General features: G+C 38.1%; 1 protein-coding gene across 1 annotated transcript in view; it reads right to left on the bottom strand.

Annotated features, from left to right (window-relative positions):
• Window positions 1-3,781: 3,781 nt before the first annotated feature.
• LOC141172357 (myosin-binding protein C, fast-type-like) overlaps window positions 3,782-14,280 on the bottom strand; it is a 317,409-nt gene continuing 306,910 nt past the window's right edge. The window contains exons 26-31 of the mRNA XM_073656475.1: window positions 9,354-9,493; window positions 9,040-9,199; window positions 7,799-7,935; window positions 7,471-7,657; window positions 7,094-7,141; window positions 3,782-6,262 (exon numbers count right to left, since the gene is read on the bottom strand). Coding sequence (XP_073512576.1) covers window positions 7,131-7,141; window positions 7,471-7,657; window positions 7,799-7,935; window positions 9,040-9,199; window positions 9,354-9,493 — 635 coding nt within the window. The 3' untranslated portion in view covers window positions 3,782-6,262; window positions 7,094-7,130. The remainder of the gene's footprint in view (window positions 6,263-7,093; window positions 7,142-7,470; window positions 7,658-7,798; window positions 7,936-9,039; window positions 9,200-9,353; window positions 9,494-14,280) is intronic.

Here is a 14,280-nt window from a genome sequence, read left to right as displayed (position 1 = left end):
AAAAAATAATAATTTTCTTGTTGATTGAGCTCTTCTTGGCCATGGCTGTCTTGCGCAATTCTTGGAGAATTCTGTGAGATATCTTTATTAATGAAATCTGCATGAATATCCTATCATTTTAGTGTGTCAATAAATTCAATAAATATTCAATAAAAAGTTTCTGACTCTCCACAATTTTTAATTAAAGCATTAATTAGTAGCATAGTTATAGAAGTTACAGTCACACTTGAGACTTTTAACCTAAAAGAGCACTAAAGGGGTTGTGCAGGACTTTAACAATGATGGCCTATCCTTAGAATAGGTCATCAATTTCTGATCTGTGAGAGTGCGACACCGGAACCCCTGCCGATCAGCTGTACCTGGTGTCATTGGCAGCCGGAACAGCACAGTTACGGTGCTACACAGCACTCTGAAGGAATAGTGGCCACAACCGGGTACTGCACATCCACCTCCTATTCAAATCAATAGGGGCAGATGTGCAGTACCCGGCTGTGGCCACTATTCCATCAGAGTTCTGTGCAGGTCCAGAACTAAGAAGTTCTGGCCACCACTGACACCGGGAAAAGCTGATCAGTGGGGGTGCTGGGTGTCGTACCTCCACCAATCAAACATTGATGACCTATCCTAAGGATATCCCATCAATGTTAAAGTTCTGGACAATTCCTTTAAGTCCCTTGTGCTTTGTTGGAAAATGTCAGAGATGCTTTTGAGTATATTGCAATCAGATAATATGATACACTCTGGCTACGAGCTTGTCTTTCAGCTACTTGATATTTTATTACTGCTTCCCACGTCATAAATGTCACAGTTCATAACTCCTCAGTTCACTTACCTTTCTTTTGGGAAAGCCATCATTTGAGTGGCACTATCTCTATTTTTGGATGATTAAGAGAACTTTATGCCAGCGGAGAGATCTAATAGCAATTTATTTTATTTTACTTTAGGTAAATGCATTTTTGTAATTGGGTTACATCTAAAATTTTGCACTGTTTCCTTTCTACAGCGTCTGTGTTGCACTGTCTATTGCTGACCGCAGATTGAGTTAACAGAAAATCTATCAATAAGCTCGTTCTCATGGTCAAATAGAAGAATTTCCAACTCTCTTATCTATCTTTTTCTGAGCTCATCTCCTCTTATTTTTGATCATAGATTTCATCAAAACTGAATGTGCGTGAAACAAAAAGAAGGTAAAAGTCAAAAGGTGCAAAACTGTTACTGGAACCAAATTGCAAAAATTGATATTTAGCCCTACATTTATGATTTTAAGTAACAAAAAATGTCCACAGAAATGGATAAAACCTTTAATGTTGCTGAAATGTTTCATGATCAGTTTTCTTTTTTGGAAAGGGGTTGTAGTCAGTGATAAAATTTTGTATGTCAGTAACACATGGTTCCAATTTGGAGAATGATCTAGTGCAATATTTCTGTCTGTGTTCGATGTCAGGAGCTGATTATTAGGGATAATTAAACCCAAACTCCCAAATATTCTGAATGTGATGATACTTTGGTGATTTGCTGCTTTGAGATTTCCACTTCTAGATATCTCAGACATAATTTTCATGAATGAGAATCTTTGAGTTCAACCACAAATTTTTTAAAGGTGGAAATTTCTTAATTCCATTGTGGACTACATCTTCTTCCAAATTCTCAGTGATGTCACCTATGATGACCTTCTTTAATCAGCCCCAGTGGAGGTGCAAGTTGAGAGTCCTCATAACAAGTCAAAAGATTACTTTATTTGTAAATCTTCTGTACTCCCACCTATTGGTTTAACAGGGGTTTCATAACTAATGATCTTTCAGGTGACTGACCACCATTCTTCAGGACATTATACCAGAATTGGGGATATTATACCAGGATGGGGACATTATACCAGGATAGAGGACATTATACCAGGACGGGGACATTATACCAGAATTGGGGATATTATACCAGAATGGGGACATTATACCAGAATTGGGGATATTATACCAGGATGGGGACCATTATACCAGAATGGGACATTATGCCAGAATTGGGGATATTATACCAGGATGTGGAACATTATACCAGGATGGAGGACATCATACCAGAATGGGGACACTATACCAAATTGGGGACATTATATCAGGATGAGGGACATTATACCAGAATGGGGACATTATACCAGAATTGGGGATATCATACCAGGATGGGGGATATCATACCACAATTGGGACACTATACCAGAATGGGGGCCATTACACCAGGATGGGTACATTATACCAGAATTGGGGATATAATACCAGGATGGGGAACATTATACCAGAAAAAGGCCCAGGATGGAGCAAAATGTTATAGCATGGGGTCCAGGATGGGGTGCATTACTACAAAAATGAGCCAAGATGGGGGACATTATTACATGGGGAGCAAACATGTATTTGTTTGTAGGCTCTAGAATGCTACAATGACCCATACATTTGACCAACATGCAGGTAGGGGCTCAGGTTCAAATCTTGCACTGGAGCCCTTCAAAGTCTAGCTACCCCACTGGAAGTGGTATTCCTCTTCATTGATCTCCTATAATTCTCGTTACTAATTTCACTCTAATCTTTATTTTAACATTCTATTCTGACACCCAGGAAATTACAGAAATACTGGCTCAGCCAATCATAGGCAGCGAGCGATGGGTCATTACTGCAGCTAGTGATTGGCTGAGCAGTCATATCCTGACATTTCTAGATGGCATTTTAAAGTAGAGATGGACAAGGTCCAGGTAAGTATCACAACAGGAGGTACTGTGTTTAAGCCAGTCTGAGCCCTTTGAAAAATTTTTATTTTATTTTCTCAATAACCCCTACAACTTTTGCAAGATTAAACAATTAATTGTACCCATTGTTTGTACTCTGCATGTTGTGATAAAATCAACCCTTCCGACATTCTCTTCTTTTATGTTTTCACTTCTACGTCCCCCAAATTTGACGTAAGTAAAAAGCTCACACTTAATTTTTTAATTTTAACTTTTATTTCACAGATAACAATAATAATGCTGAATTAAAACACCACTATTACTCCAACCCGGAAACAACAGAAAAGATCTGAGCAACAAAAGTTTCCAAAAACTTCTATAACTTATAGATTCCCACCAGACAAAGCAATGATCGCAAACAAGCACTATGGTTATGTTTAAAATGTCAAAATGATTACATTCAGTGCTGCCACAATACACAATGTAAAACAAGACAGTGATACCGAGTGAAATAATGCTACACAATAAACCTAGGTTTCCAAATTAAATTGTGACTCTATTTAGGGCTCAATTAAAGGAAACAGAATTTTGAAAAATTTTGAAGAATTTTCATAATATGGTTGCAAAACCCCATTTATGGATTTTTGTGTATCCGCTGCACCACATAAATCAAAGAGGCATAAAATGAATTAATCATGTCGTCCTTAAACATTTTGATCTTGAAAACACATGAAATTGGGTAAGCTATTGTGACCAGAGAATCTGCCAAAATTGGAATTCGGCAGTTCGCTCAAATTTGGCAGAGAAATTCGATTTGCATCAAAGTTATCTGATGCAAATCTGAGGTTCTTTATCTCTCTCTAGACCCCCAGATGTAAAATAAATTATATTCACCTACCTGCCCACCGGTCCCACCGCTGCCGCAACTCAACGTTTTGTCCTCAGTTCCTTTCGGATTTTTCTTTCCTTCGGCATGCTTCATCCTATTTGGGCAAGTTCACTCTGTACCGTGCTGGATACAGAATAAACCTCTGAGCTGCGGCAGTGTAGGGACAGGTACGCAGAGATGGGGGCTTTAATATTTTATTTTTACCCTTTTCCTGTTTCTCTATAATTCAGCCGGTTGACCTCCATTTTGCCGAATTTGCAAGAGGCGAGTTTAAAAAATTCTGGAATCAAGAGAATCCATTATTTTTTTAAATTTGAGGCTTATTTAATTCAAATTAAACAAACTTGCTCAACTCTAGCAAGTTGTTACAATTTTTTCTAACCTGGAGATGTCACCTTGCTACCTTGAGAAGAACATAAAGATCACGAATGGTGGATATTTATCTTAATGCAAATCTCCCAGATTAGCCAAATATGCTGAATCTTTACATAATCCCTTCTTGCTATAATCCCCCTTCCTTCAAACTTAAACTAATCAGAAGTTGTCCCACCTTATGCTTTGACCCACAGTCACGGAATCTGACATCAAACTCTGGAACACCACCACTGGAGAAATAAACCATCACAAATCCTAAAATCAATAGGCTCTCAGTCTAATACATTGACATATATACTACACAGCTCATATTTCCTGAATACTGTATTCGAAAATGGATTTTATAAAAGCAGCTAACCCTTTAAATAGTTGCCCCCTTTGCTGGAGAAAGGTAGTTGGTCATCTAAATAGTTTTTCTTCAAATATCCACCTTTTACAACATCCTTAAATACCCATCTAGACCCAAAGCTTGGTTTTATTTCTATCTTCTTACATCACATATCCAATAAGTGTCAAAATACTAATACCAAATTAATTATACTGATTTAATAGGGTAATAAAATATACAATATGTAACTTCTCAGGCCACATGTACTAGGACAAACCTAAATTATCCAAGAAACTGACAACATAGATTTAAGATTAAAGGGAAGCTGTCAGCAGGTTTTTGCTATGTAATCTGAGAGCACCATGATGGAGGGCCTGATTCCAGTGATGTACCATTTACTAGTCAGTGCTTTGTTGCTTCAATAAAATCAGTGTTTTATAAGCAAGAGATTATCATTGTAGGACTAGGTGTCTCGTGCCTCCTAGTCCTCCACGCCCCAACCACTGATTAGCAGCTGATACAGAGTAGTGTACACAGAAAGCTGCCAATCAGTGGTGTGGGAGGGGTTAACCAGGGCTCCTTTTCTGAGCACTGATAGATGTGCAGCAGAGAAAACAGTGATTGTATTAAAATGACAGCATACAGACCAGCAAGTGACACATCGCTGGAATCAGGGTCTCAACCCCTACATGATGCTTCTCTCAGATTACATAGCAAAAAACCTGGAGACAGATTCCCTTCAACACTACCAACTTCTGCCAAAATAATTTCAGATGAAAGACATAAAGTTCTGCTAACTTCAGAAATTTAGTTTTCAATACTTTTCAAGTGCGAGGAATACACAGAAATATTCACCTTCTACTTCTTTAAACAGTCAGCAAACTTTCAACAAACTGCATAAACTAATAATACTGGCAAATATAAGAAACATTGTGATATATCTTATCAGAAAAATATGCTTCTTTCTCCACCTATGCTCCACTTCTTCTGTCGCCCCTACCTGCTATATTCACCATATACTCTGAAAATACAGCTCAAATTTTTTTTCGAAAAAGCAAGATGGGCTAAAAGCACAATGAGGTATCAGATTACACCTCCTTTAAATTCTATAAAGAGAGGAACAATCAGCACAGGGAGAGAGAGGAAGACAGAGGAAGACAGTGCAAGCACAGGCAGATCAAGCTGCAACTTTAAGCAAATGTGCTGGATTCACAGCCACCCAGCTCAGTACGTCTGTATAATGTTTTCCATGCTGCTGTTTTTGATTGTGTTAGAGAAAAAAGAGCAGGATTCTATCTATCTACATGTGTTGTGCATATGAAATATCATAGCAGTTAGACTCGATCCACCAGCTCAGAGGAAACTGAAAATTAGAGAAAAGAACTGGTGAAACATGCAGGATACAAGTCACAGACATAGTGTTATTACTCATGTACACATATATGACAACTTATTCTAAAAGTGACCTGAAACAACAGGAACATTTTAAAGAACATACCCATTGTCCTGGACTGCAAAACTCAAGTAATACATAACATATATGGTATGGACTGACCTAGTTCTCTCATATGATTCTTGCTAGAAGCCTTTGCCAATTTAGGGCATCTTGTCTAGTTAGTTGGCTGGTTTATGAGGCACACATCCAATAAAATAACACACGGTGTAAGTACAAGGAACAGATACATTGAAAGTCAAATTAAAGCTGTTGCATATGTTGCATATGTTGCTCTATGATAGCAGCAAACAGGCTAAGCAAGAGATCGATTCAATGAATGATACCTTGAAAACAGAACAGGGAAGTATTTTGATGACCAGTCATAAGATTTTCAGGTAAAAATACACTAAATACAATAGCAATGATGTAACATATATGGCGCAACATAACGAGAAATGATGGAGACAATTTTCCTTCTTTTTCTCTTGTGGTTTTGAAGTTTAAATCCGCAAGTGACTCATCCAAACCCTGAATTGAAACATTCAGAAAAAAGCAAAATGAGTAACACATTTTTTAAAAAAATTACAAAGCATGAATTGATCATAAAGGTACAATAATCATTTCAAGATTAGGCCCATAATCAATGTGGCTTATCTTCTGCATTTCTATCTGAAAAAGGTGACATGTCACTTTATTTCAATGATGGACTATTTTTCATTAGAAAATTTTTTGTGAAAAGTGTTGCAGAAACCCCATTAATTTGCAATGTGGATTTCACATGTTAGGATCAAGTGAAGGGATGCAGGCATGATGGAGCAATTAAATTCACTGCCTATACTGCCGTGAGAGTTGACTGCAATTGCTCCGGGCATGCATGCAAGACTGAATGCTGGCTGCTCCTGGGAGGAATAAAGTTCAGTTTCTTCCAGGCCCCACACTTTCAGCCCATCAGCATCATATATTCAGTTAATGGCACAATCGGACAAAACAGGTACCCTTTAATGACTGATGACATATATATCTGTCACTGGTAGCATCCCAATGAGTGAAAAGAGCTTAGAAGTTGAGCGCTCCATATACAAGCGGGGGCTAGCTGTTTTATATTCTGCACCTGCAGGCAACAGCCAGGACCAAAGATAATTCTGATCCCATCATCTTAACCCCATAGATTCTACAGTCAATAGTAATGGTGGCAGCTGGACAGTGAGTCAGGGTGGCCATCTGACCTCTTTTTTTTAGTTGTTTTCTATTGGCTCTACGATTTCTTGGCATAGAATGTGGCTAGTGACCATTTCTCAAAGCAGAATGTAGCTCTCAAGGTAAGAAAGTTTGGGGACCACCGTGATATCTGGTACTTACTGGATGTTATTCCTTTGTTAAATAGACCAAGAAGCCTCTATTGTGGAACTAAAAGAAGAGAGAAAAAGAAAATGAATTAAATAAGTCATGCCCCATCTCAGAACAGCTCAGAAGAGGACATGAGGACTGTTGATGTGAGGTCAAATGAAGCAGCAGAATCTCCGACTGATCTGAGCCAGCGCCGTGTAGAACAGGCAGGTACTTTACAACTAACTGCCTGTTAATTCTTAGACCCAAAGTGAAAAAAATCAAATAGACCCAAACAACCCCTTTAATTAGAAAATTCATTAACCTAGATGTTTTGTAAGAGGGTACTGGTCAGTGTTTTTGGACTTATTTATAGTTCTGTATTTCCAAAACAAAAGATAAAAGATTACCTCTAACTTCTAGTTTGCAGTCCACCTCGGCTACCCCCAAATCATTGATGGCTTTGCAAGTGTAAGTTCCACCATCAAAAGGACTTGGCTTACGGATGTTCAATGTAAGGACTCCTTGGTTATGTTTCATGAGGAACTTGGGATCATCTTTAATCTCCATTTTATTTTTCATCCAGATGACTCTGGGCTAAATTAGATACAGAAGGTTACTTTCGAAGATCTTAAAAAAATGGGTTCTACAACGACCAAAAAACCCTCTCATGAAGCCTTAATTTCTCATTTATGTGGAGTTTAGTTTAGTGTTTAGGTTTTTCACAAGAGGTCATACCTTTGGATGACCTCTTACAGCACAATTCAAGGCTGTGCTGTATCCAGCTACTACAACCCGATCAATGAGAGGAGTAAGGAACTTTGGAGCCTCGTTGACATCCATTTCTTTGTAATCATGAGGTTTGTGGATTAAACCTGTAAAGTACAAACATATAGTTAGATTTTAGAATATACCTCTTGGAATACATGTGATAAACCATCTGATGGTACAGTTAAAGCCTCATTCCGGTGACTTTTTTTCATTTGTATATTTGTTAGGGCTCATGTGTGTAAGTGTAACGATGGTAGTAATATACTCACTTGTCAACGTCTTCTCCCGTTTTCAGCGGTGCTCTGCCTTCTTCCGGTGTCATGTCACTGCATCTGCAACCTCCCGACTCACTGTTTAGAGCAGAGGTCACTTTCTCAATGCAAGTCTATGAGACTCAAAAAGACATTCTCTAGCCTTGTTCTGAATCTCATAGACTTGCACTAAGAAAATTCAAAAAGTGACTTCTGCTCTACAGAACAAACACGGTGTGATTCGGCAGGTGAAAAACGCAGTGACTTGATGCCGCTGAAAACTACCATCATAACACACACAATCCCTAAAAAATAGGCCAAAAAAAAAAATCACTGGTGTGGGGCTTTAAATAATCTGAATTCAATGAATGAACAAAAAAATTGTAAACCAAAATTAGGTACAATACAAGAGTTATCTAAGGGATGAAAATTCTGTTTTAGAGGAGAATGGGTGAAAAGAATAAAATAAAATATACTCACCCTCATTGATCCCTGGCAGCTCTTATTTCAGCACTTCCCTAGTCTCCTTTTCCTTGTCCCATCTCAACATACCCATGCCTACTTCGACAATGAGGTTGGTCACTGATGCAGCCAATGATGAACTATGTGAACATTTTTGATCATTTCTGGTGCACAATTTCAGACCAGGAAGTAACTGTCAAGGATTGGTGAGGGTTTTAGATTTTTATTTTTTTTATAATTTTAAGTCCATTAAAAAATCTTGACTCCTGTATAAAACCTATTACATGGGGGGCGAACAGATATGTCATTATAGGTTCTAGAATGCTACAAGGGCCATACATCTGACCAACATGTAGGTGAGGGCTCAGGCCCAAATTTTGCACTGGTGCCCATCGGACTCTAGTTACACCACTGTAAGGAAACACACATCTGTAGGGTAGGTCCTATACTTTTGAATGGTCACATTGACCCATTTTATCCATATTTCCCACTCACCGGTTTTCTCGATGATGGCTGTGTTCTTGGAAACACCTGGATTCTCACTCAAGCCAACAATGTTCTCACTGTAAACTCTAAAGTAATATTCATTTCCCATGATCAGATCGGAGACTGTGCAACGTGGCTGACGATTGTGCTCATATACAGTGAACCATTCCTGGAAAGGAAAAAATGAAGAATTCTTAGAGTTAAGATTGCAATAAGTACTTGATATAGGACCACAATTATGGGGTTAAACAAGGATGATATAGGCAGTAAGAGTCTAAAAGCAACTTTGAAGCAATGGGATATTAATAAAGAAACCATCTTACCATCGTCTTCTTGTCAGCTTTTTGGATAGAGTAGCCTGTAATTTCTGAGTTTCCATTGTCCTTGGGTGGTTGCCATTCTACCAGAGCATTAAAGCCCCAGACCTCTTTGACCAACACAGTTTGCGCAGGACCAGGTTTATCTGTATAGAGAGTGGAAAAAATTAGTATTAGCAATATGTCCTAATGCTGCCTGTTTCAAACATTTCCAGAATATAACATTGATATCCATTCATTAGATAATTCATACATGTGTGATCAGAAGGGTTCGAGATCATAAGCATTAGCAAAAAAGACTGATAAAAACCAGAGAGGAGCGGATCATGAACCAGCTGCCAATCAACTTGGAGCCGCACAAGCATCTCAATTTTGGGATTCTACAGCCTATGTATAGGAGGTCAAAGCGCACAGGTCATTACACATAGAGATAGAAAAAGGACTAAATCTAATGGTGGTATATTACTGCAGACCTGAAGAAAACTGAAAATGGGAGTTGAAATCTGAGTGTGCAAATAATAATCCAATGATAGGGAGGTGCTGTAGCTGAATAGTCACTTAGTGTGATTGTGAATAGATTGATATAGTATATATTGCAGTAACAGCACCTTAATAACAGCCTTTCCTTTTATTCTTCACATACTGCGGCAAACAAGGAGGGCAGTTTAACACCCCTCTGTCCTAATTTTGCTACTGAAGAAAACTAATGAAATCAAGGCTTGTGTGTCATTTTGAGAATAGCAAACTTGTTGCTGATCCCAAAAAGGATCCATTTTTCATTCCTACTTGAGAAGCCATTACTTCTTTATTTTCAAAACAGCACACCTGTTTTTGCTCCCTAAATAAAGGGATAATTTTTGTACAGCTTGTGAAAAACTATCACTTCTTCACTTAGCAAAGAAAAAAGCTGTGGATAATACACAAACATGTAAAAATACCACGACTTCTTCTGTTTGCATCGCCTGTGTATAAACACTAGAAAGCCATATATATATGCCCCCCCAAATGGGATAGTTTTTGGACTGTTTATATAATCTAAGTGGCCTACAAAATCTGATACTCTAGTGCGTGGTTAAATAGACTGCTGGTTACCAACACCTACAAGCCATTTTCCCATAGCCAGATAGGTTGAGGTCACTTGGACATTATTTAAGCTGTGTTTGCATGAAAGAGTTCAAAAGGGGTGCAATGTGGTCATAGGAGACCACATAGTGTTACACACCTATTTTCCAGGCAATTAGAGGCTTTGCAATATCACGGGTGACAATGAAAAGACTAGAACAGATAATTCACTAAGCAAGAAGCCAAAATAAATTACATGTTTTTTTTTAATACTGGACAACCCCTTTAAATAGGGAAAACTTGCAGCAGAATGTCTGTTTCTGACTCTAGCTCCTTTCTCCTCCATACCCCTTTTCCATAGAACATTATGAGCACCAACTGTCATCTCCTATCTTAGTAATGAGAAAATCTGTATTCACTGAAAACTATTTTTTTCGGTGAAATGAAAATATTCAGAATGACTGAATATTCCAGGAGGAGAAAGAAGTGAATTAATTTATTTTTTTTTTACATGTACTATTATTTTGTGAAAAAAAATATTATGAAGACAAATTTTTGGACCATAAGCTAACATGGACATAAAGCAATCTTTATATAGTCTCACAAAGGATGAAAGGTGTCATTTTCCGTCCCATAAAAAATGTTTTTATTCAAATATTATAAAAACATGGATACAGGAGGGTGGGCAACATATAGGACGAAAGCCGTTTCACGCAAAACTGACGCTTCAACGGCTAATTTTTGGACAATCAGCACATGGCCATGAATCAATCTAGACACTGCTAGAAAATGTGAATGGATCATGACTACATCCTATACTCAAATTTTAATCTTACAAGTTGCAATAAAAGGGAAGAAAGACATCTCTGAGAATCATAAATGAAAATTGCCAAGGGCTAACTGTTGTCCAAGTTGCATATTTGTGTAATCTAGCTAAATGACTTTCTTGTTATCTAAGTTTTGCGTCAAACTACAGCTTTGATCTGTGTATGGCCAGCTTCATGTCAGTTTATCAGACCAGAAGATAACTGAATCAAATTTTCCCCAAAATTCTAGGCTTCATGCCAGGCGGACCATATAAAGGGGTTTTCCACGCATATCATATTGATAACCTATCCTTAAAAAAAGGTCATTACTATCTAGTTGGCTGCCATCCGACACGAAGCGCCACCAATAATCAGCTGTTTTTTTTATCTAAGAGCTGAGTTGCAGTATCCAAGAATAGCCACTATAGAGTATATGGACGTATGCAGTTCCACTATGTTTCCTGTTTATATCCTGCTACCGCCAGAGGTGAGACCAGCTGATCAGTAGAGGTGCTGGATTTTGGACACCCATCGATCAGATATTGATGATCTATATAAAGGGTAGATCAGCAATATAATATGCCTTGTAAGGTAGCTAACGGTCGCATAGTCGATGGGAGGTATGTATCACAGAGATGACTGTCCTCTGTGATGTAACCCGGAGTGTCGCTCCAGTGCACGTAAGCACTAAGAGGTCTGATTGGTGCACCTGGGACCGGGGATAGTTTGGATAGTTGGGTGGGTCCAGCTACCCACATACCTCACTTCTGGGTGTGGTTAATAATCGCACCCAAGTGAATAGAAACCCTACATCCTGGAAAATCCTTTTAAGGTCATTCCAGACAAATCATTGCTTAAAAACATAGAGATTAACTCCAATTTGAGATCACAACCTGTACATGGGAACAAAAGGCTTGGACATTGAAATTTAGCATGCCTGATCCTTCAGTCTGGGGAGATTTGGGAGGTCTTCATACACATTATATGACTGACCACTCTATCTGAAATTAGTATGCTTAGCCAACATTAATCTAATGTGTATGGAAGCTGTAAGTTCAGATTTTGATGAAAAATGATACTATACAGGACACATCTGATGTGGAGCAAAACTGATATAGTTATAAGGTTTATGTTATTTGGCAATTTATTATTTTAGCATATCACAATTTGCATTAAAAATAGAACTCTTGCAATTTTTACACTGGCCACTAGGACTATTTTAGACTCTAACTTCCTGTTGTATCAGGAAACAGCACATGTACATAGCCACAATAGTCTGACCCTGATCCTATTCTTTGTATTGAAATGTCTAATGAGCGTGTGCAGAGGTCATTGTCAAAACAGGGGGAACAGGGTCAGCTGTGACATCGGCTATTGTGCTTGGTGGATCCTGTATTATCTGCTACATGTAGAGGAGTTACTTATCATTGTAATCCTGCCTCTGATGACAACGAGCCTGCTGAAAACTCTTCCTGAAAGTTCAGGGAATATGAGTCTAAAAAAGCTCCAGTGACCACTTTGAAAGCAGCAAGGTTAATAATTGTACTTCTCTTTCTACTGTAATTTTCTCCATTGTGTACAATAGCAGCAGGCATGTTTTTGGGGTTATATTAGTATCACATCGGAAATTGTTCAAATTCGCCGGGTCTAGCAAACTTCCTAAAATTTTGACATATATTTGATTCGTATTGTATCGATTTGCTAATTTCTAGGACAGTATATATGAATAATTTACTTTTAAAATGCATAGTGATCCTACACAGTGGGAATATATGGTACATCACATTATGGTACCATTTTATTTATTGAAGCTAAAGTCATTCAAGCTAGGAATCTGGCTTTAATAGTCTAGCTCATCAACAAAAGCCATTTTTCAAAGCAGCTGGCTCAGTGATCAGCATCATCATTGGTCCGACATCTGAAACCCTTGATGATCTATTGATATTGCAAGTGACCCTACATTTACCCTGCAGTGACCACTGCAGGAGAAATGTAGTACTACATGTTCAGTTGCCAACCCTATAATACAAGGACAATCTGGGTCCTACAGTGTGAGAATCTTTCTGCCCTAATATTTTTGGATAAAATAAAAAGAATGTAATAAAAAATATCTACTGTCATCCTAAACTTGTGTCTAAAGCGGCAATACTGTACTCATTTTAGGAGACCAATTACATATCGCACATAAAAAGTCAGGGTGGAAACATCAGTCGTCTGAGACAGATAAGATCATTTTCCAAAACTATTTCAAGACGGATAAATGTGCCTTTTAAAATCGGAATTAGGATGTTTTAAAATAAACCTCGCACATTCTGCAGCTCGCTGGAGCTGGGGTCAAGCATCCATAACTGGATATTATCCGCTAGGATTAGTTAAATATAGCTCAGAAAAGGAAACCTGATCATTCTCTACAGATATTCCTCCTCCATGAACTTTAGATGTTGTTCTTGCATCAGTCAGCAATATGAAGACAGACATGAACATACTAGTCAGGTCGTCTACATACATTTACACCATGGAATCTATTCTGTATCGTTTTGTCCCAGGACAAATAGAAACCAAAGATCTAGTGGGTATTTAAGAAAAAAACTCAAGATATTTTACGGCCCTATAAAAAGAACCTATATACTACATAAGTGCGACATGGTGGCTCAGTGGTTAGCACTGTTGCTTTGCAGCTCTGGGGTCCTGGGTTCAAGTCCCACCATGGACAACATCTGCAAGGAGTTTGTACAGGTGCATCTCAGTAAATTAGAATATCATCAAAAAGTTAATTTATTTCAGTTCTTCAATACAAAAAGTGAAGCTTCTATATTATATAGAGTCATTACAAACAGAGTGATCTATTTCAAGTGTTTATTTCTGTTAATGTTGATGATTATGGCTTACAGCCAGTGAAAACATAAAAGTCATTATCTCAGTAAATTAAAATAATTAACAAAAAACACCTGCTAAGGCTTCCTAAGCATTTAACAAGGTCCCTTAGTCTGTTTCAGTAGGCTCCACAATCATGGGGAAGACTGCTGACTTGACAGATATCCAGAAGGCAGTCACTGACACACTCC

The sequence above is a fragment of the Phyllobates terribilis genome, unplaced genomic scaffold (genome assembly GCF_046119375.1).
Source record: "Phyllobates terribilis strain yellow unplaced genomic scaffold, ASM4611937v1 Scaffold_12__6_contigs__length_324123572, whole genome shotgun sequence".
Lineage (NCBI taxonomy): Eukaryota > Metazoa > Chordata > Amphibia > Anura > Dendrobatidae > Phyllobates > Phyllobates terribilis.
Note: the sequence above shows the minus strand (reverse complement) of the source record. Positions and strands in the feature narration are given on the sequence as shown.